The following is a 21795-nucleotide window of genomic DNA, read 5'->3' as shown; positions in this document are numbered from 1 at the left end:
AATATCCTCAATATGGTGTATTGAGATTCAAACTCAACATCTTATCCATATAAAGACGTCTTAGGCATGAATCGATGGGACTTGAACCCAATATATTATCATCTTTTTTTGATAATATTGTTCTTGAGGAATAAATTTAAAATATAAATGGTTCCAAACCAATTATTTTTCCTCAAATCTAATAATAATTATATTAGTAGTAGCAAAACAAAGATAGCATAAAGAATTACTAACCTTGAAATCCTTCATATTTATAATCTTACCTTGTTTGGCAGAGTCTCGTACTGATAACGTGTTATAAAATAACTAAAGAATAAAGAAGAAGAATAGAGAGAATAGAGAACAATTCTTATTTCTTCTCTTAATGAGGGATAAGAGATCATATAATTGAGAATACAATGAACAAAACCCCCTTATTTATAGAGAAAAATACTCCTAGTTTCTGACTAAAAGTCAATACTTCAAATCCTAATAGATATCAACTAGATCTTATTATAACAAGGGATAATTTTCTCTATAATTTTAGCATGATATGTTGAGATGGTTGAAACAGAATCATACTTGTTTTAATTTACCAAGCATGACATACTAGTTTTACACAGTTAAATATCATGACTCTGTATATGTTATTAACATACATATCAAATTATATTTCACCCCACCAAGGCCCATTGACACTATCACAATGTTCCAAGAATCAGCACGTTCCTCCCCCCTCGCTTGATCACTTCACTCACTAAAATACACTCCCCCAAACAAAATATCTTTGGATGAGACAGGCCAGAAATTTCCATTAAAATCTCTTTCTTACCTACACTTTGTGTGGTAACACACCGGATATGTTGTTGTGTACCTATTCAATACAGACAATGTGAGCGGGCTTAGTAATTCTTTTGAACAGCTCCTTAAATAGTTCACCACATACTAATTTTCTGAAACACATCCCCATTTATTGGGAAAAAGATATTTGTTCTGTGGCGCCTCCCTGCATATGCCACAATGTGTTTTGTGGCATAAAAACAAAAAGGGTAGAGATATCAAAATCTTAATTCAAGATTACAACTTTTTTCTTGTGGTCTTACAAATTTTGAATCTCAAGGGTCATTCGCAGATCTCTTTTTTTGTTGCATCTTTTGTTATGGAAGCTTCAAGGAAGTACATTAGCAGTAAGGAACTCAAGAATCACAACCAACCAGGGGATCTGTGGATATCCATTGAGGGTAAGGTGTATGATGTATCAGATTGGGTGAAGGAACATCCTGGTGGTGATTTCCCATTGTTGAACCTTGCTGGTCAGGATGTCACTGATGCCTTTGTTGCATTCCATCCTGCTACTGCTTGGAAGTATCTTGACAAGTTCTTTAATGGGTTTTACCTCAAGGATTATTCTGCTTCTGAGGTGTCTAAGGATTATAGAAGGCTTGTATCTGAGTTCACTAAAATGGGGTTGTTCGAAAAGAAAGGCCATGTTTGTTTATTCACCATGTGCTTAGTGGCAATGTTGTTTGCTACAAGTATTTATGGAATCTTGTGTTGTCAAAGTGTGTTGGCACATTTGATAAGTGGTGGATTGTTGGGGTGTCTTTGGATTCAGAGTGGGTGGATTGGTCATGATTCAGGGCATTATCAGGTAATGAGAACCCGTGGGCTCAACAGATTTGCTCAAGTCCTTACTGGGAATTGTCTTGCTGGAATCAGCATTGCTTGGTGGAAATGGACTCACAATGCTCACCACATTGCCTGCAACAGTCTTGAATATGATCCTGATCTTCAGCACATGCCATTCTTTGTGGTATCTTCCAAGTTTTTCAGTTCACTAACTTCTCATTTTTATGATAGGAAGATGACTTTCGATTCTTTTACTAGATTCTTGGTTAGTAATCAACACTGGACATTTTATCCTGTTATGTGTTTTGCTAGAATCAATTTGTTTGCTCAGTCATTCATATTGTTGTTATCCAACAAAACTGTGCCCCATAGAGTTGAGGAGATTTTGGGGGTGATTTCATTCTGGATTTGGTATCCGTTGCTTGTTTCTTGCTTGCCAAATTGGGGTGAAAGAATTTTGTTTGTTATTGCTAGTTTCACAGTGACTGGAATTCAGCATGTTCAATTCTGTTTGAACCATTTCTCGTCTGAGATTTACGTTGCCCCACCTAAAGGAAATGATTGGTTTGAAAAGCAAACTAATGGTTCTCTTAACATATCATGCCCTAGTTGGATGGATTGGTTTCATGGTGGATTGCAGTTTCAGATTGAGCATCATTTGTTTCCTAAATTACCAAGATCCCAACTGCGGAAAGTTTCTCCCTTTGTGAAAGACCTTTGTATAAAGCATGGCTTAACTTACAATTGTGCCTCCTTCTTCAAGGCTAATGCTTTGACCATCAGCACCCTCAGAGCTGCAGCTTTTCAGGCTCGGGATTTAACTAAGCCTGTTCCAAAGAATCTAGTTTGGGAAGCCGTCAACACTCACGGTTGAGATTCAGGAGCTCAAGGAAATCCATGGATTGGAGAAAAGTACTTTCGCTTTTATTATCTATGCCTAGTATTGATCAATTCTAGCAACGACAATCTTCATCTTCTTTTTTCTGGGAATGCATATCATTGTAATATCTAGAGAGAACAATTGTACTAAGTCATTCTGTTAAGTGTTAAGGCTTAATTGATTGTATTTGTGCTATGTAAAATAAATAAATTCAGCTATATGTATTGAGATACATGATATGTTACGACTATTAATGTTGTTTAATGGCACTAATTGTCTTATATGTTGCGTGATGGTATGAGTTGATACTAGTATCATGCATGTTGTTTGGTCTTGCTGAGGGCTTATTTTAGTTTAGCATGTCTTGATTGTGAAGGCACGTGTATTTGGTCTAGCTAGTGGCTGCAACCTAGGGGTGTACATACCAAATCGTCAAGTCATATCGAACTGACGAATCAAATCGAACCGACGAACCAAATCAAACCGACTTATGGTTTGGTTTGATTGGTTTGGCGTTAGAAAAAAAACCCGACCATTCTTGGTTTGATTTGGTGTTAGCCAAAAAAAGTCAAACCGAACTCGAATCAAAGCGACAATATATATATATTAGTTTAACCACACGTGTCTCGCACGTGTAACCTTTGATTATTTAAAATTAGACAATTTTGTCTATTGCGAAAGCTTATATAGATATTTATATATAACTTTATTATAAAAAGTTAAATAGTAATTTACTCAAATAGAGTGGATTATAAATTTTTACAAAGATATCTAATTATAATAACATTGTTTGCTTACAAATCTTATGCCAAAAAAAAAAAAACTAAAATTGGACACAACAATAAAATTAATACCTTATCAATTATATGCACAAAAGATGATAAAAGAAATATTCCTAGAGAAAAAAATGCAATATTGTCGAAGGCAAAAATAATTGAGAGAATAATAACTTAAAAATTTGTGATGAAGAATGCTGAATAGCGACCTTTTATATATAAGCGTTCGGATCCTCTTCCTTACATAAATATCATACGAATTTTCGTGTTCATATCTCAAATCTATATAGTCAGATTTTTTAAGTAGATATTTGAATTATATTTAGTCGAATTCCTACATCTACATTTGTATGTGGCTCCATATCATCAAATCTTTAACTTTAGATTATGAAGATCAAATATCCACATGTGATTACAAGAAACCAAGACATTTACATATAAACTAAAATCAACTCAATCAAACCCAACCTTCGATAGAGGAAGGTACTATGCATAATGTGATATTGGTGAAAATGACTATACTACAAATAATTTTTTTGCTTTGATTTTGTTTTGTTCTTTGAAATTTTATAGCCGCCTTTTTTATGTTATTCTCATAAATTAGTATTACGATTTTCTTTAATAAAAATAACAATTAATATGTCTCACTTACCAATTATATGGATTTCTATAGTGGTTGAATTATACATAAAAGTTACGATATTAGAAAAAATACGACTCATAAATAAAAAAGAATTTAACCTCCTATCCTAACTCGTGACCTTGATATGTTTTTTTTAAAGAAAAATGGGATTGGAGCCCTTTTTATGTCACGATAATCAAAATTATGTCACGATTACGCAAAGAAAGTAAAAGAAAAAAAGAGCAATAAACCTTTGATTTTTGAGAACTTCATTCAGCGGCAATATACTTATCCAATTTTTCGATCAGAAACTTTCAACTAAAAATGAAACACAAGAAATTATCAAAAGAGAGAATCAATGTCAATTGTTGATTATTATTCTTCATATATAATCTTTAAAGGTATGATTTAAAAGAAATAAATAAAGGCAAAAGGGATGATGATAATGACAGTAAGAAAACACGTGAATCAAAACTAAAATAAAAATCAAAAGTACAATATAAGAACTTATTTCGTATAAATTTTGATCCAAAATATTACTTAAATAGAATTATAAAGAATATTTTTTATATAAGGCAAAATTCTATTTTTAGAAGTACTAAATATTACCTAGATTAAATAATCAAAATCAACAAACATATGTTATTAAATCCTAAAACTCATGCGTAGGAACAATAAATTAAATTTATTCTATTTATAAAGTTTTTCTTTTACAAATCATATAATTAAATATAAATTTTTCCGCCTCCTTTTTTTTTTCGTGCACAACGATTTCTTCCTTTTTTAACTTTGACTTGTCCTACAATTTTATTCTTAATATTCTACTTATTATTCTTTATAATTTTAAATTATGAAGTACTAGAAGTTTTTAGTTTATCAGGATTCTTTCTATATATTTTAGGAGTTATTAAATTCTTTTCATATATTTTAGGAATCTTTAAACTAATTAAATAATAAATTGAGGAAAATAGTAAAAAAAACATTTTTATCTATTGCAGAGGCTTCTAATGAAGGAAAAAAAAGTTCAAACGTCATTTTTAAGGCCCTTCACACTTTTAATATAGTATAGATATAATATTCAAACTTTTTATACATAAAATATTAATTATAATCTACTTTTTAAATACTTTTTCAACTAGTTTTAGTAATTTTCAATAATTTGAAAGTAGATGTAGATATATATTTAAATTTGGGCCTTTAATTTGTAATATTTTTCCATTAATTGTTAATTAAATGATCCAAAACCCAATATAAACTTAAAACCTAAACTTTTGACTCTTCATCTCACTTTTTAGTTTCAAGAGAGTTTTTCGCTCCTCATTTTTTCATAATTATGGTTTTTCATTAGCACATGAATGAAAATATATTTGATCTAGTCTTCAATCACAATATAACTGTAAAAACTAAATATTATTAGAAAAGTAAAAAAAAAAACTAAAAAAATCCGAAAAAAGCGACTAAAACCTAAACCGAAAAAACCAATTTTATGTTTGTTTGAATTGGTTTATAGTTTTAATAAACCTTCATGATTGGTTTGGGATATTTTTTAATAAAAATCAAACCAACCCGACTTATGTACACCCCTAGCTGCAACAATGGCCTATTGTATATGCGTTTTAGATCGGGGCCTTGATTGAATGTTGTTGAGCTAAAATATAGCTTATATTATTTACTTTTTGCTTGTGTGGCATATTACTATCTCATGCAAGATACTTTATAGAGTTTCCCCAAGAGGTATGATAGGGGCGGGTTCTGATCTTACAGGGTCCTTGTGGCTCATCATTTACTGCGAAATAAAGATGCTTTCACTAGCACTAGCATGCGACACTTGAACTTGTTCATGTAATTCTTGAACTATTGTTGAGGTAAGATAACCGCATATGTTCATGGAAGTAAACTTTGGGTTTCCTTTCTTCACATTCTGTTATTGGGATTAATCCCCAAATTATTATACATAGATTTATATTAGATGCTCCTTCGCTATATTTCGTAATTTATTATTGGGTTTTAGACTTTAATTTGTATCGTACATTATAATTTATACTGGTATAAGGTATGTGACTTCTATTTAAGTTGTGATTTCATTTCTTAATGTGAGAACCCTTTATGATGGCGAACGACATCTATTTGTCTAATGGTTAGTAGCTCTTAGGTGCTAGTCATGGCTCATGACAGACTGAACGCGAATCAATAATCACTGAAAAAACCATCAATTTATACCTCAAAAAAGAGCTAGATATATTTAATTAAAACTCTAAAACAAGAACAACTCGAACTTTTTTGTGCCAATAACATTTTCAGAAAGAGTAAACCATTTTTCAATAACAATGATGATTAGGTACTATTATTGATTGTTAGAGTACGTGCCCTACTGATCAGTGACTTTAATGTAAGAGTTTCCTATTGATGAAACGGGTTGCCTAACGTATTTCAAGGAAGCAGTAAAACAGGAAGTAAAGAACACAATGATTTTTACGTGGAAAACACCCGACTCAAAAAGGTATAAAAAAACACGACCTGCACCTCTACGGGATTTAACCCCAACTTCACTAAATAACTCTAAGCCTCAACAACGACTGATTATAAAACTCTTGGAACCAATAAATAGGAATTATAAACTCTAATTCCTTTAACTCAATGACTAGGAATTATAAACTCTAATTCCTAACTACATACACACCTCCCAAGTATGTGTTTCCAAAGTCGCTGATTTTTTCCCAACTCGAAGAGTAGCTCCTAGTTCAGTTAATACACTGAAAATAATATTACATCAATATTTCAAACACAATGAACAACTCTAAAAATCAATGCTAAAACTCTTAGTTAGATTCTATACTTAAGACCAGGTTCTTCACTGTATTTATTCAGTGATTGAGTGGCACTTCGTGAAGTCAATCTATCGATTGTTCTTTTCTGTTTTTTAAGTTGCGTAGTTTATTCTGACTTATGCATCTTCTATTTAAGCACAACTCTTCAAAAAGTCATTCTTTATTTTAAACCCTCCTTCAATCATAACTCTCATTGCATAGAGTTTTACTTCAAGTGAGACTCCTTCTTCAATTTCAACTCCTGTCTCCTTAGTGTTATAGTCAAACTCCAACTCTCCAAAGAGTCCTTCAAATTGTACATTTTGCATAGACTTCTTCAATTTTCATAATCTTTCTCCTTCTACACATAGGTCTCTTAAGGATATGCTCAGAAATGAAACTCTTTCTTCACATAGGACTCCTTTTTCAACTCAACTTTCTTTCCCTTATCATCAATTGTTTGAATCAAATTCAACTTGTTCTATTCCCCACGTGATCAGTAAGTTGAAGCTTTCAGTTACACTGAATTAACTCTTTCTGATTTTTATTATTTATACCGTAGACTACACTCTTGAACTTGTCGGATCAGTGGAACACGTATATCAACTTGTTTCATTCATATTGTCATTCATCAAAATTTCAAGGTTCCAACAAATTCCTTGTTTTTGATGATGAAAAACCTCTTGACTTTGTGCATTCAAATATCTTCACTTGTAGGCACTAAAGTATAAAACACTAGAATGAAACAAGTTAGTCAATGGGTTATAAATATTGCACAACCCTCTTATATTCCCCCTTTTAGAATCATCAAAAACCATTTAAATGCAATAATATACTAGCCAAAGTGATTTTTTTTCTATTCATGGTCAATGGGGCTATCACCAAAAAAATCAGACAAAGACTTTAGCCAACATAGTAATGTATTAAAGAGAGCAAAAATATGAGTCAATTTAGCAAAGATAACCATTCTATTTAACTGCTAGAGCATGTTCCAAATTTAACCTAAGCTAGTACCGAACAAATCAAAACAACTAAGCATTAATAAAAAAAAAATTGGTATAAAAGTGAGATATGACTAAGGATACGAATAGTGAAGAGCTGATGAGGAAGGTGGAATAGGTGTTATCAATTGTGTCAATTGACGAATGACTTTAATATTTTTATCCCTTTCTCAATCAAGGTCAAGCTTCAAAGTCATAATCCTAGCCTGAAGGACCACTTATTCCACTTCATGACTGTTAGATGCAGCTTCTAGTTCAGAAGTAATCTCAGCTAAATTATTTTTCTTATCTTTTTTTTTTGCAATGAGTTTTAGCCCTCCTTATTGAACCAGGTAGAGCAGCATGATTCATCTATTCAAAAACATCAATTGTTGTTTGAAAAGTCAAACCTAAACTTAGACAGAGAAATCCTAAAAGATCTGAGCCAATTAGGAACCAAAAGAGAGAGCATGTCCCTTTTTATTCTTCAAAAATATATGCTGCATGTAATTAATGATCAAGCTTGGCAAATCCATGGTACAAAACTGATATTTTAGTTGAGAGAGAAGAAGGAATTTCTACTATAGGATTAACTCATTTGTGCAAAATCATTTGGAGAGAGTCAAAGAAAACTTGGTCAACTAATTCGTCAGCATCATAGGACAAGGGGAGGATGAAGTGTGAGGAATGGAAAAGGTGTGCTTAACTGTTTCAACTTAGACAACCTATGCTTATGTCAGTGTAGAGAATACTTGATAAGAAGAGCTTTGTGGTCACAATTACTTGCTTGTACCTATTTTCTGCACAATCTAATACAAAATTAGGTTAGAAGAGTCAAAAATCTGGAATTGGGACACACAACTAAATGAGCAAGACTGAATCGAATAACATTTTAGCTAATAAGACTTAAAAAAATGGTTATTCTAGTCAATCATTGAGGGGAGTTCATGCAATTTTAATCATCCCCAAATCTAACCTATTCCTTTTAAAATGCTCTCTACTTAGTGTCTTTGGTGCTTCTCTAGTCCTTTAATTAACCCATATAGTCAACATTTTTATAGCCCTTAAGAGTGAAATTACTTTCATTTGAATACCATACTCTCAAGCCATTGATTCCCATGAGATATCTCAAGATTCTTGTGACAACACCAGTTCTTATGAATTACCAACAAAATTATCATCATCTTGTTTTGGTGTTATTGATGCATTAATTTCTTGATTTGTTGTTCCCCCTATTAATATGCCCTTAGTCTGTACAACAGTTGAACCAGGTGGTACAATATGTTTCTGTGCATGCTCATCAGTTTTACTGTCATCCTTTTTTTGTCATCTCCAAAAGATTCATTCCTCCTTTAAATGTGGTGAGTGAAAGAAACTTTATTTGCTTCCAGTATTATCCCTTGAGTAATCTTTATCCATGTATAAATTTTGCTTGTCTCCTTTCACTATCACCTGCAAAGCAAATTAAGGGTTAACTTTAGGCGCCCAGACAAGTTTGAGTCCTTTCTTATGAGAAAAAGGATGTATGAGTTTCCTTCTAGCCCATCGAGGCAACAGGTTATATGACCTGTTTCTTTGACTAGATTTGACATTTTTGTTAGCTTGTGCTAACATAGAATTAGATTTTTTTTTCTAGGCTTATGCTTCTTAATTTGTTTTTTGTTGCAACTGGACATTCAGTGGTTGGATGCCCCTGGTCACCATGAATATAACACATATCTTTAATGTAATACCCCGAAAAATTTTCTTCGTAAAGATTTTGTGAGAAACGTATCGAGTTTTACACTTTAGAGTGATCCATAAATTTTTTGTGTAGTATTTCCAATACTTTGACCTACCATTATGTATAGTATCGAATAAGATTTTCGAAGATATGTAGAGCATCGAAAATGGACACTCGAGCGATGAGTTACAACCATTCTGATCGAACTACGACCATTCCGATCGAATTGTGAACAGTAAAACGTGCAGGAAAAAAGGTACTGAGGCCTGGCGTATTTTTGCTCCAAATTAAAATGAACATAAATCCTTGTACATAATGATCTGGGTGATCTACTATATATCAACGGAAATCTCTGCGAGTCCTCTTTCCAATGAAATTGGTTTCATCCAATTTGTCTATCGGAACAAAAAGTTATGGTCGATCTACTTCAGCCTATCAAAAGTGAATTTTTGGGTCAACTTCAAACGATCATAACTCCTCGTACAGAATGATCTGGGTGAGATACTATATATCAACGAAAATATATGAGAGTCCTCTTTCTAATGAAATTAGTTTCATCCAATTTGCATATCGGAGTAAAACGTTATGGTTGATCTACTTCATACTATCAAAACAGTCCACCAAAGGACAGATTCGAGAATTATTTGATTTTTAGGGGCGTTTTGGTCATTCCTCCTCACCCAAAATCCATCCAAACCCTGTATTAAACCCTATTGGAAGCATTATATGTTATATTTCATCAAATCCCCTCAAAAATAAAACCCTAATCTCCTACATCCAACTTCAAGAACCTCCAAAGTTCACCATTAATTCTGCAAATTTATTCAAGATTCCAAGTTCCTATTTCAAGAACTTCAAGAACCTCCAAAGTTCACCATTAATTTTGCAAATTTATTCAAGATTCCAAGTTCCTAGTTCAAGAACTCCAAGAACCATCATTCAAAGGCACAATTAACATCTCAAAAATGAGTATCGATCTAAAGTTCATCATTCAAGGTATGTGAGGTTTTTCAACAAGAACTCTCTTTCGTTCTTGTGCCCAAAAGTAATTTTCTTTACAAAGGCATGATTTTTATTTGATTTTTATGAATTTGAAGCATGAACCTATATCTTATGATGATTATTATGAAATCTTGATGTTTATGATTTTGAAAGATGAATTTACATGTGTGGTGATATAAAGCATGAATCTTGAACGATATTTATCATGATTTTGATATTTGGGTCGTGAATCCCCATTGGAAATTGTGTTTTTTGAGAAAGTGTGTGTTATAAGCACGTTGATGTTGAATATTTGAGATATTGTGAATGATTTGACCTTTTGGTCGTGAATGAGTTATTTTGAACTCGACTGTGAAAGAAATCCACGTTTTTATTGATTATGATAAAGGGGTAGCAAATTGGCTCCCGATGAAAATTGTTGAAGTGTTTATTATGGATTTTCTTTAATGTGAGCCTGAGGCTGATTTAAATTTCTGAGATAAGTCTGGGAGTAATTTTTAGCACCGAGTGGGAGGTATAAAGTGACCTTACTTCCCTAGAACTACGTGCCCCCATAGGATGTGAGCCTGAGGCTTATTTATATAGTGATCACTAGTGTTTTTAAATTGATACTGGAAGTCCTACTCCGATGGCAAGGATAGGACGGATCTCCCCAACGTGGGTTGTACGTTGGACTCCATGTAGCTCACATGGTTTATGTCATTTATAGGATCTCCCAGTGTGTGTGTGTTTCCTTGTGTCTATGGTGAATGGTGAAGTGATTTGAAAGTGGAATTGTGAAAGTTATTCTTTCGAAAGATTTAAATGATATTTACATTATGAGAATTGATATTCTTGATGAACTGAAAGTGATTGACAAATTATATGATGACTCACATGTGTTATTATACTTATTTCATCCTCTCATGATTTTGATGATTTAATTCAAGCTAAGTGAGTCATCTATATCAGCATGCATAATTTTATAAATTGTGATGCTATTAAGATATTATTTTATATATGCATTGCACCCCCATATGCTCAGTATTTTTCCATGGTATTGACCCACATATTCGTATGTGGGCTACATTTTCTCGAAATATAGGTACAAGGTATAGTTGTACCTTCAGATCCAGTCAGTTCGTGGTATCCAATCAGCAGGTGATGAGTCCTTTTGATTCAAGGGATTGGGTTAGTTATGCAGAGTTTATAGTGTTGTATTTTCTTTATTCAGTCGTATTGAGTTGGGGTAGTCGGGAGTCATGACCCGGCTACCTACAGTCAGTACTAGTAGAGGCTTCATAGACAGTCAGTAGAAGTGTATGTATTTTGTTTCAATTTTGGTTGTAAAGGCAGAATTGTAATCCTGTAAAATTCTATTTTTGTAACGATCAGATTCAGAAAAGAGTTAATTTCTGCTGATTTGTATGGATTTGTATTTATATTCAGTTGCTTATGAGTTATGCCAGTAAAAGAGTTAGGTTGGGGTCACTTGTGACCTTAAGCACCGTGTGATGTCTCGGGACCCGATTTCAAGGCGTTACATTTAATAGCATTAGAACTTTTATAAAAGCCCAACCCAGCCTTTTTATTGTAAGTTATTTGACCTAACTTATGAACAATTCTTGAAGAATGTGTCCATCTATTAGCTCTTTCAAGATCAAGTTTCAATTTAGAAACTTCTTGACTCAATTGAGTAACCTTTTCTTTTTCACAAAAGTATTCATGTTTAATCTTAGTCAATTCTGACTCAATTTTTTCTTGTTCCTCACTTTTGACCTTTTTTTCTTTTTTTAGAAAGAGTTAGTTTCAAGTTTTCAGATTTGAGGGTCAAGTTTGATGAATCTAGTCTGCTAACATGTTCCTTAAGAATGTAGTTTTATTTTTCAATAGTGTTCTTACAAGTTTTTAGATCAATAGAATCAAACTTGAGACTCGCAAGATTGTTGAATAATTCATCCTTATCAGAAGTTAATTCTTGGAAATCATCAATTAGAGCACTCATTAAGGAAATAGGTTTTATTTTAGAAAAAAAATGCAACTTTTCGTTAAGTTCAAGTATACTTACCTCAGAAGCATCATCTTCTTCCCCCAAGTCTGAATCTCCAAGAGTCATGAGTGCTGTTTCATGAACTTCATCATTATCTGAGTCAGATCCCCAAGCTGCTACCATTGAATATTCTTCCCTCTTTTTGGTTTTTTCTTTCAATTCCTTTTCAGCCATTTCCTTTCTCCATTCTATTTTCCAGACAGGACAATCCATGATCTGATGAGCAGTCTTATCACACTTGTAGCATCCATTTGGATTGTCATTGAACCATTTCTTGCTACCTGTTTGCTTTTTCTTTTTGAAGAATTTGTGGAAGTTCTTTACTATAAAGGCAACTTATTTTTCATCAAGTTCAATTTCTTCATCACTGTCAGATGCTTTCAGAGCTAAGGTATCCTCAGGGGCTGCTAGCTCTTTTCATTTCATAAGTTCTTAGATTCCCTACTAGTTCATCTAGTGTCATACTTGTGAGATCCTTATTTGCCTTCCTAATAGCAGTCACTTTAACATTCCATTTTGATTTTGGTAGCACCCTCAACACCTTTTAAACTTGTTCTTCAACAGTGATGACTTTTCCCAAAGAAGTCAACTCATTTGTCAAGGCAGTAAGCCTTGTCATCATTTCATGCAAGGTTTCATTCTCCTTCATCTTAAAAGCTTCGTATTCAATAAAGAGAAGAGAAATCCTAAATTTTCTTACCTGAGAGGTACCCTCATATGCATTGACCAGTGCATCCCAGATTTGCTTAGCAGTGGTACAATTTGACACTCTGTTGTATTCAGCCGATCCTAGTCCACATACTAAGATGTTCTTAGCCTTAGCATTTTTATTTAATGACACTAAGTCATCAGTGGTAAACTCACTTCTTACCTTCCTGACCTGTTCACCATCTTCTAACTTCATTGGAATAGTAGGACCATCAGTGATCCTGTCCCATAACTCGTAGTCTTTCCCTTAAATGAACGTTTTCATCCTAGATTTTCACCAAATAAAGTAAGAACCATCAAAGAGTGGAGGTCTAATAGTGTAGACACCTAATTTCATCCCTTCCCGATATCGTTTTTACCTATTGTTTACCTTATCCTACCGTGTACCCTCACCTGCGTGATAATCCCTTCACAAAATGATGAAATAACAAATCCCTAACTAATTTTGTTTTATCCTAATATTCTAACAACCTACCCAATAAAAAAAACAAAACCTCACCACTACCCCCTACCCCACGTGACCCTCACAATAAAAAACACACACATACTCTCACAATCATGGAATTTGGCACGATCAGTAACAAAAAGAAAAGAACAGAGCACTGAGCATCATCTTCTTAACCTCACTCACAGAATACACTCTAAAATTCCAATCATTCTCACGATGGGTTGAATTCTGATACACAAAAGGAACACAAAGGGTGGGGCTTTTTCTTTTCATTTCTTCTTCACCATCATTCACGCCATATACACCATACGCATACAGATCGGGAGAGAGGCATAAATTACACACATAATACCAAGAACATACACCCCTATCACACCTACACACCCTAAATCAGACGCACAAGCAGAAAAAAAAGGATAGAGAAAGTGAAATCGAGAGAGAAGGTGAATGGAAAAAGAAATTTGGGTGAGAAATTAAGAAAGAGAGAGATGAAATCAGAGAGATGTGACAGCGAATCGATGCTGAGAGAGTGAAATTGAGAGAGGAGGTGAACGAGAAAGGGAATAACGGTGTAAATCCAGTGTCTCGACTACTTTTTCGGCAAACTTTTTCGTCGAATTTGGTCTGCAGGTAGTCTTGTAATCGACTTGAGTTTAAAGTTCCTGAATCTTCTTCGTCCCCACTGATTTCGAAGCAAACCCGTCTGAGAAATAGTGAGGATCGCTGGAATTTTTTGTCTGTCTTTTTCTGTCTCATCTGAGCTCACCGGAGCTCAAGCTACGTCAGTTTTAGATCTTCTGTCGTATTGATCGGGATTTTGGGTTCATCTATTCTCACGCCGTTCGGGTAGTACATTCTTGATACTGAGTGGATTGTGCTACTGTGGAGGTTTCCATTCGGGGATTCCTGTCCCGGGTTTCTTTATTATCCTACAAGAACGTTCTATCGAAAGGTCCGATTATACTCTTTTCCTCTTCTATTTTATTGTTTACTATGCTTCGGTGTTTGGATTAAGCTTCGGGTGTTGTTTGATACTTTTTGGTGATGATGCATATTGTCTTGATTGGTGATAAGTTGTTATTTTGATATTGACTCGCTGTTTAATTTCGTTGAAAAGTGATTGTTGGGTCGTTGAAATAGAAATGGTGAATTGTTAAAATTTAGTATAAAAATGAAAATTGGGGTGGAATTGAGAATTTGATAAAATGGTGAATTTGGATTGATTAAAGACTTTTTGTTTAAATATAAATATGCTTGAAATGCAGTAGTAACATGATAAGACCGGCAAAAGCGTAGGCAAACTTAGGCCGGGTAGGCAAATTTAGGAATAACAATTTGTTGGAGTGTTTGAATATGTGCCTGAATGGTACTTTCTACTTTATTGCATGAAAAGTTTAAATTGTACTCATTTGGCCGGGGAATGCCCCGAATGATTTGTATTGATTTATCCGGGGAATGCCCCGAAGTACCTTGTACTTGGAAGATGTTCGTGGTGAAGACCCGAGACGTCGGGTGAAGCGGTAGAGCGTAGTATAGGATTAGTCTAGGATAGAATAGATTTATATTTCCACATTATTTATTTTTGGACTGTATAATTGGACTGGACTTTACATTTTTGGATTGTTTTGTTTTGTTTATTGTTTGATTATTTTGCGTGCTTTTGTGTGGTTTATACATTTCGTAATGCCAAAATAGTCGATACACTCTACCAAGCGACTGTGGTTGAACCACAGGATCGAGGGATGCCTAACACCTTCCCCTCGGTCAACAGAATTCCTTAGCCGGAGTCTCTGTTCGCAAACTAGTTTAAAGAGTCGAATGGTTTTTGAAAAGGATTTTTCCAATGGTGTCTTGGCACACCAGATTATGCCAAGTGGAGACTCTGAGTAAAAAATATAAATAATCCTTTTCCAAAACAAATTTTCATCTTTTGTCACTTTAATAATAAAACCCTTTTCGAACATTAAAATATAAATCTTTTGGAGTACGTAAAAGGGGTGTGACAGCATCTGGCGACTCTGCTGGGGAGTTATGACAAGTTTTCAGAGTTCGAGCTATTTTTGGAGTCGTATCAACTTTATTTGGCATTACGAGTGTATAATCTTGTTTGTGATTTTGTTTGTGTTATTGTTTTCACTTTTGTGCATTTTTCGTGCTCTTTGTTTATAGTATTTATCCTATGTGTTACCGCTTTATATCTTTCATCATGAGTCCACCCCCCGGCCTTCTTTCTGCAACAAGTCCGTAGTACACGTGTTGTACACAACCTCTAGTTGAGTCACCCTTATTTTAGGGGGGAGCCATCGGTGTTATGGAGTAGGTGGAAAGCAAAGCAACCACTATCGACCATACGCTCCCCCGAACAGCCTTGTTAGTGAACCACAACGTAAGTCAACCTTTAGATCATGCTTATGTTCATCATATTGAGACCTAATGGGGCCCACTTGGTCCTTTGTAGGAAACTCACCTCTAAAGCATCCCTACGTCCTAAGTGTTGTATTTTTAAGGATAACATGGTCATTTGACGGACTGATTTGGGAAAAGCATGTGTTAGAAGTAAAGTGTGTGGGTAATGAAAAAAAAAACAAGGAAAGAAAATGAAAAAGTGAGGTGCGTAGGCAAAAACGAAAAAGAAAAATACAAAAAGTGAGTCGAAAAGAATGAAAAAAGAGGAATGTCGTAGTTTATTTTAGAATTCTTTATGGCTTTGGTTCTTCACAATCCAAAAACTCAAGAAGATTTTTTTTTACGTTTTGCATTTGTCTTCTCAAAGTACCGTAAATTCAAAAAGAAAAAAAGAAAAGTTTTGTTTGCCTCTTCTACTTATTTGTCAAAAACAAAAATACCAAAAAGATTTTTTTTTTCTTCATAATTGGTGGTGTCAGTCTTAGTTAAAGTGTCTAGCTGAAAATCCAAAGTTTTTTTTTTCGTTCGGTAGTGTCTCTTAAGTTAGGGTCAATGTACTAGTTAATTGTTAATTGTTCAATCTGGATGAACAACGCATACCTGATTCCCTTCCCTTGGGTTGGAATACGTAGGCAACCCTCCGTGGGTCCGGTACATTTTTGTGTTGGGATTTGTCTTAGTATTAGCCTAGGTCTCTCACCCCGTAATCTAGAGTTGTTTGCCAAGTAGACTGATTTCGCTCAGTACTTCTGTTTGGAAAATTGGAGTCATGAATGTGGTCTGTCCCATCGACATATGTTTGCGTCAAAAATCCCAAGGGTTGGGAATCTTCTACTCCTGTCGAATTTTGAGATAACGTCTTGTTTGTTATTACAGGATGGATTTTTCCACCAAGTCTAGAGTTCTAATAGTTGTCAAGGTGCCCAAAAAGTTAATCAAATGGTGGGAAATGTTTAACTATGTTGATCAGCAGAAACTGATTAAAATATTAGGTGATCTGACGGAACTTTTGCATGTTACCCCTCGTCCAGATTTAATAGAGGCTTTGTTGACCTTTTGGGATCCAAGTAGTTTGGTGTTCAGGTTTGGAGAATGTGAAATGACTCCTACTTTGGCAGAAACATCCGGTTTGTTGCACTTGACCTATATCGAGAAGGATATAATTCGAGCACGAAATCATACTGGCATGAGATTTTTACAGTCTTGTGGTTTAAAAAGTAAGGGTATCCGTTTGGGTTGTTTAAGTGATTCATGGATTTCCTTAGATTTTTTGTTCGCTAGATTCGGGCCCTCAAAAGGTTTTGATTGCTTTTGGGATGAATTTCATGTGACTAAGGAGAAGTGGGAGAGCAAGCGTCTTGAAGTCTTCACCCTCGCTTTGTTAGGTACTTTAGTGTTTCCACTAGAAGAAAGACGTATTAATACCCATTTGCAATCTGTGGCGATGGCCCTATTTCATAAGGATCAAAACGACAAGGGCATTAATCAAAAGGGCAGGTTCACTCTCATACCCATGATCTTAACAGAAATATATAAGGCTTTAACCGAAGTGAAGGGGGGAAGGAGATTTTTTTAGGGCAGTAACCTGATATTGCAGTTATGGATGATGGAGCATTTGTATGTGCCTTCTTTAGTTAGACCAGACGTGTTAGATCGTTGTATTCCCAATCGAGTGAAAGCCATGGACTCCAGGTTGTGTTTGGATAAATTCTCGTTACCCGTGGGAGTCGACGCTTGGATTGAATTTCTTGATCAAGAACCAGTGATAACATTTTGTGGACTTATCTGTGGCTTCGCCCAAAGATAGTATTGTTGGGTTGTCCGACGCAACTCCCTTTAGTTATGTTAGGGCTCAATTGCACTAGACCATGCAGTCCTTCTAGGGTAATGCGCCAGTTGGGTAGGCTGCAGGACGTGCCACCAGCAGTGGATCTTCTGAAGGATGTTGAGTACTTCAAGGACCAAGCCTTAGGTGAGAGCAAGTACGAGCAGTTTTGGAAGCATGCGACAAAGCTAGGTGTAGACACACTCAAAGAAAGTTCGGATAATCCGGGGTATACTCAGGGATATGGGGTTTGGCTTCAATCTATCCCTCGGGGTATCAGTCAACTCTTACCAGCGCAGCTTAGAAGGAGAATACAGAAAGACTGCATAGTAGACAACCATCAGGATGAAAGTGTATCATCCAAAGTGGAAACACTGAGAGTTCAGTCAGCAGATTTGTTCAAGACGGTAGAAAGGTGTCAGAATAATCTTTCCAAGTGCACTCCTCATGAAGCAGGAATACGGGCCCCAAGCTTCCTCCCCGGAATCAGGGTGTCTTTACAGGATATGCTACAAAGTTTAAATGGGAGAAAGAGAACTTCAGAGGCAGGTCCATATCAGCCAAGATCATCACGCAGAGCACCAGTCTGAGAGAGCACTTCTTATCTTTATTCAGTTTGAGTCTTTTATGTGTCTGTCATTGTAGGGTGGTGTATGTTTTAAGTCGAAGTCAAGTTGTTTTTGGTATTAGACTCTTTATTAGTAATTTCACCTATGTCGTCTTGGGGATCTATAATGTTGTTTCGTATTTGTTGTTTAGTTTTAAAATGGTCCCAAACTTTTGTACGTTTTGTTGTTTTCTTTCTTCAAAATGTTATGATGCTACATCTTTCCTTGGTTTGTTTATTTTCGTTTTAGCAAAATAAAAAAAAATAAAAAATATTTATGCACATGCTGCCCGAACTCCACAAGATCTGATTCATGTACAACATGATACATAGGCAACCTACTTTTAGGTTCGATCTAATCATTTTGTTTTGTTGTTTTTCATTATTTTTCCTCTTTTAAAGAAAAACAAAAGCCATAAAGAATGATAAAATAAAGGTAGATAACGAGAGAAAAGAAAAGAGCAGAGATTGATACGAAAAAAATGTAATAATAATAATAATAATAAGTGTAGATAAAAAAAAGTGTAGACAAAAATCAGGATGATGTTAAAATGACCTCGCTACCCTCGAAAGCTGGTAGAAATGAACATGAATTAAGGACAATTTTACCAATGTGATTCCCATGTTTGTTGTGTACCCTAATCCTAACGGATGCCGTCTTTGATGAGCATGTTCTTTCAGATAACAGTGGTAGGTTTGCAGCACTCTGGCTAGTCACCCATACTTCACTAGATCCAAAGCAAAGCTTGCCATGGCTAGCAGGGAGATTGAAAATTCACTCATTGACCCGGATCAGGATCACAGGGAAGAAAGTTCTGAACACAATGATGAGATAGTAAGGCTCAGGCAACAATTGATAGATTTACACCGGGCATGGGCCAGTGGAATGCCTCCTCCTCTGCTCCCTGAAGGTCTTGGGAATATCTCTAATTGCCCACCGCTTTTTCAGGCGTAATTTTTCTGCTCCTACTGAGTAACCTGAGCACTCGCCAGGGTTCACTCCGCGACATTATTATCCTGGCAGTTCTGGTGTGCCCTTGGCAGCTCCCCAATCAAGACCAGCTGCTTAGCCACCACCACCGATCACATCGGTATTCGTGGCCCCGCCACCACATGAAACTCCCATATATGCTGTGTATCCCACAATGAGTCTTCCTAGGTCTGCCAGTGAGCCAGACTGAAGGTTTCAGATAGTCAGTATTATGCCCTAGATCCTACTTTGCAAATGAATGAATCGTATGGGTACACTCAACCGCCTGCATTTCCATTTGATACCGAGAAGCCTTTCGCAATGGAGGAACAAGATATCATAGCCCAAAAATTGAAAAGTTTAGAACAGGCAATAAGGAATTTGTAAGGAATCGGAGATTATAGGAGTGTTTTCTATAAAGATCTTTACATGTTCCCAGACATCAACCTCCCCCTCGATTTTAAGATGCCTAAGTTCGAAAAGTATGCAGGACACGGTGATCCCGTGGAACACTTAAGACGTTATTGCAACCAGTTGAGGGTTGCAGGAGGAAAGAAAGAACTGCTCATGGCCTTCTTTGGCGAGAGTCTCTCTGATCTGGCCTTGGAATGGTTTATCGATCGAGATATCGATAAATGGAACAACTGGGATGACTTGGCTTCTGAATTTGTTCAACATTTTTAGTACAACATTGACCTGATTTTGAACGAAAAATCCTTGGTCAACATGAAGAAAAAGAGCACTGAAGGTTTTAGGGAATACGCAATAAGGTGGCGTGAACAGGCCGCCAGGGTAAAGCCTCTAATGAAAGAAAGTAAGTTGGTAGAAGTTTTCATTCAGGCGCAGGATGAGACTTATTTTCAGCATTTACTTCCGACAATGGGAAAATATTTTATGGAAGTCCTCAAAATGGGAGAGATGATAGAGGACGGAATTAAGACCGGCCGAATAGTGAGTTTTACCGCATTAAAAGCCACCACACAAGCGATTCAAGGTGGATCTGGCGCATTTGGAGGTAGAAAGAAGAAAAAGGATGTGGCGACTGTCATAGCTGGAACCCATTCCTATCCTAAAAGATCACCTCACCCCTATCCCCAATTCCAAGCCTAAGTCTACGCCCAAGCTCCGTATATTCCTCCCCACCATTACTACCCTCCATAAAACCCTTTATATTCCATTCCACCACCCCCGTACCCAGTATATAGTGCACAACTATATGCCCAAACCCCTTCTTACCCGCAGTGGCGCGCGCGCAAGCTCCACAAAATCACCTATTCGCTCCACCAAATTACCAAAACCCCTCCAGACCCAGTTTTCAGCCTAGGCCCGAGTATAAGAAGGAGAAGGAGGTCAAAAATCAATTCACACCTCTTAGGGAGTCATCTGCTAGCTTGTTTGATAGGTTGAGAAAGTTGAAGGTTTTAAGCCTAATTCAAGGAAGGCTTTCAAATCCACCGCCGAGGAATCTCGATTATTCTTTAAGGTGTGCATACTGTTCTGATATGTCAGGCCATGATATCGAGAAATGCTGAAATTTAAATAGAGTTGTCCAAGATTTAATTGACATAAATCAGATGCTGGTCCAGGCCCCGGAGTGTCCAAACATTAACCAGAATCCGCTGCCAACCCATGATGAAGCCAATATGTTAGAATTGATATATAACGGGAAAGAGTCTTCGAGGGTTCATAAGCCTATTGTCAAGATACAAACCATTGAGGAGAAATCAGTAAATGTAGCGGAGTCTTTGAAAGCAATGTCATTGAACCGGGAAGGAATAAGAGAAGATAAAGCCCAAGAAAGCACAAAGAAACCCCTGATCACAGTACAGGGCGCCAGAAGGTATATTGATTTAAGTCAGGATAAACCTAAGTTGATAATGGTGGGAGCTCTGAGTTAGCCCATCTTGACGGTGAAAGGAGCACTGGCAGCGCCTATTGTCCTTAAATCGGTGACCCAACCTCCGATAGTTGATACGAAAAGGATTCCCTGGAATTATGGGCGAATTATGATGACCTATCATGGGAAAGAAGTAGTGGAAGATGTAGATGAGGTAGGGGGTTTGACTAGGTCAGGAAGATGCTTCGTGCCTGAAAACTTAAGAAAGTTTAAGCCAACGGTGAGCGGACCGTCATCTATCAAAAAGCCTATCACCGAAGAATTTTTGAAAAAAATGAAATTGCCAGAGTATTTAATATTAGACCAGTTGAAGAAAACCCCTGCTCAAATTTCCCTTTTATCTTGTTGTTGAACTCCAAGGAGCATCGTGATGTTTTACTGAAGGTATTAAATGAAGCATATGTTCCAAGGGATATTACAATCAACCAACTTGAGAAAATGGTTGGAAAAATCTTTGAGGTTAATCGGATCAGCTTTTCTGACGATAAATTGCCTGTTGAAGGTACT

At 35.8% G+C, this 21795-nt stretch overlaps 1 protein-coding gene across 1 annotated transcript; it reads left to right on the top strand.

Moving 5' to 3' along the window:
• The first annotated feature begins 674 nt into the window (after positions 1–674).
• LOC107864646 (acyl-lipid (9-3)-desaturase) lies at positions 675–2769 on the top strand. The gene has a single exon (XM_016711074.2). The coding sequence runs from the start codon at positions 992–994 to the stop codon at positions 2480–2482; it is 1491 nt and encodes a 496-aa protein (XP_016566560.1). The 5' UTR covers positions 675–991; the 3' UTR covers positions 2483–2769.
• Positions 2770–21795: the final 19026 nt, after the last annotated feature.

This window comes from Capsicum annuum, chromosome 3, assembly GCF_002878395.1.
Source record: "Capsicum annuum cultivar UCD-10X-F1 chromosome 3, UCD10Xv1.1, whole genome shotgun sequence".
NCBI classification, from domain to species: Eukaryota; Viridiplantae; Streptophyta; class Magnoliopsida; order Solanales; family Solanaceae; genus Capsicum; species Capsicum annuum.
The sequence above is the reverse complement of the archived record's forward strand: the minus strand, read 5'-3'. Positions and strand labels throughout refer to the sequence as shown.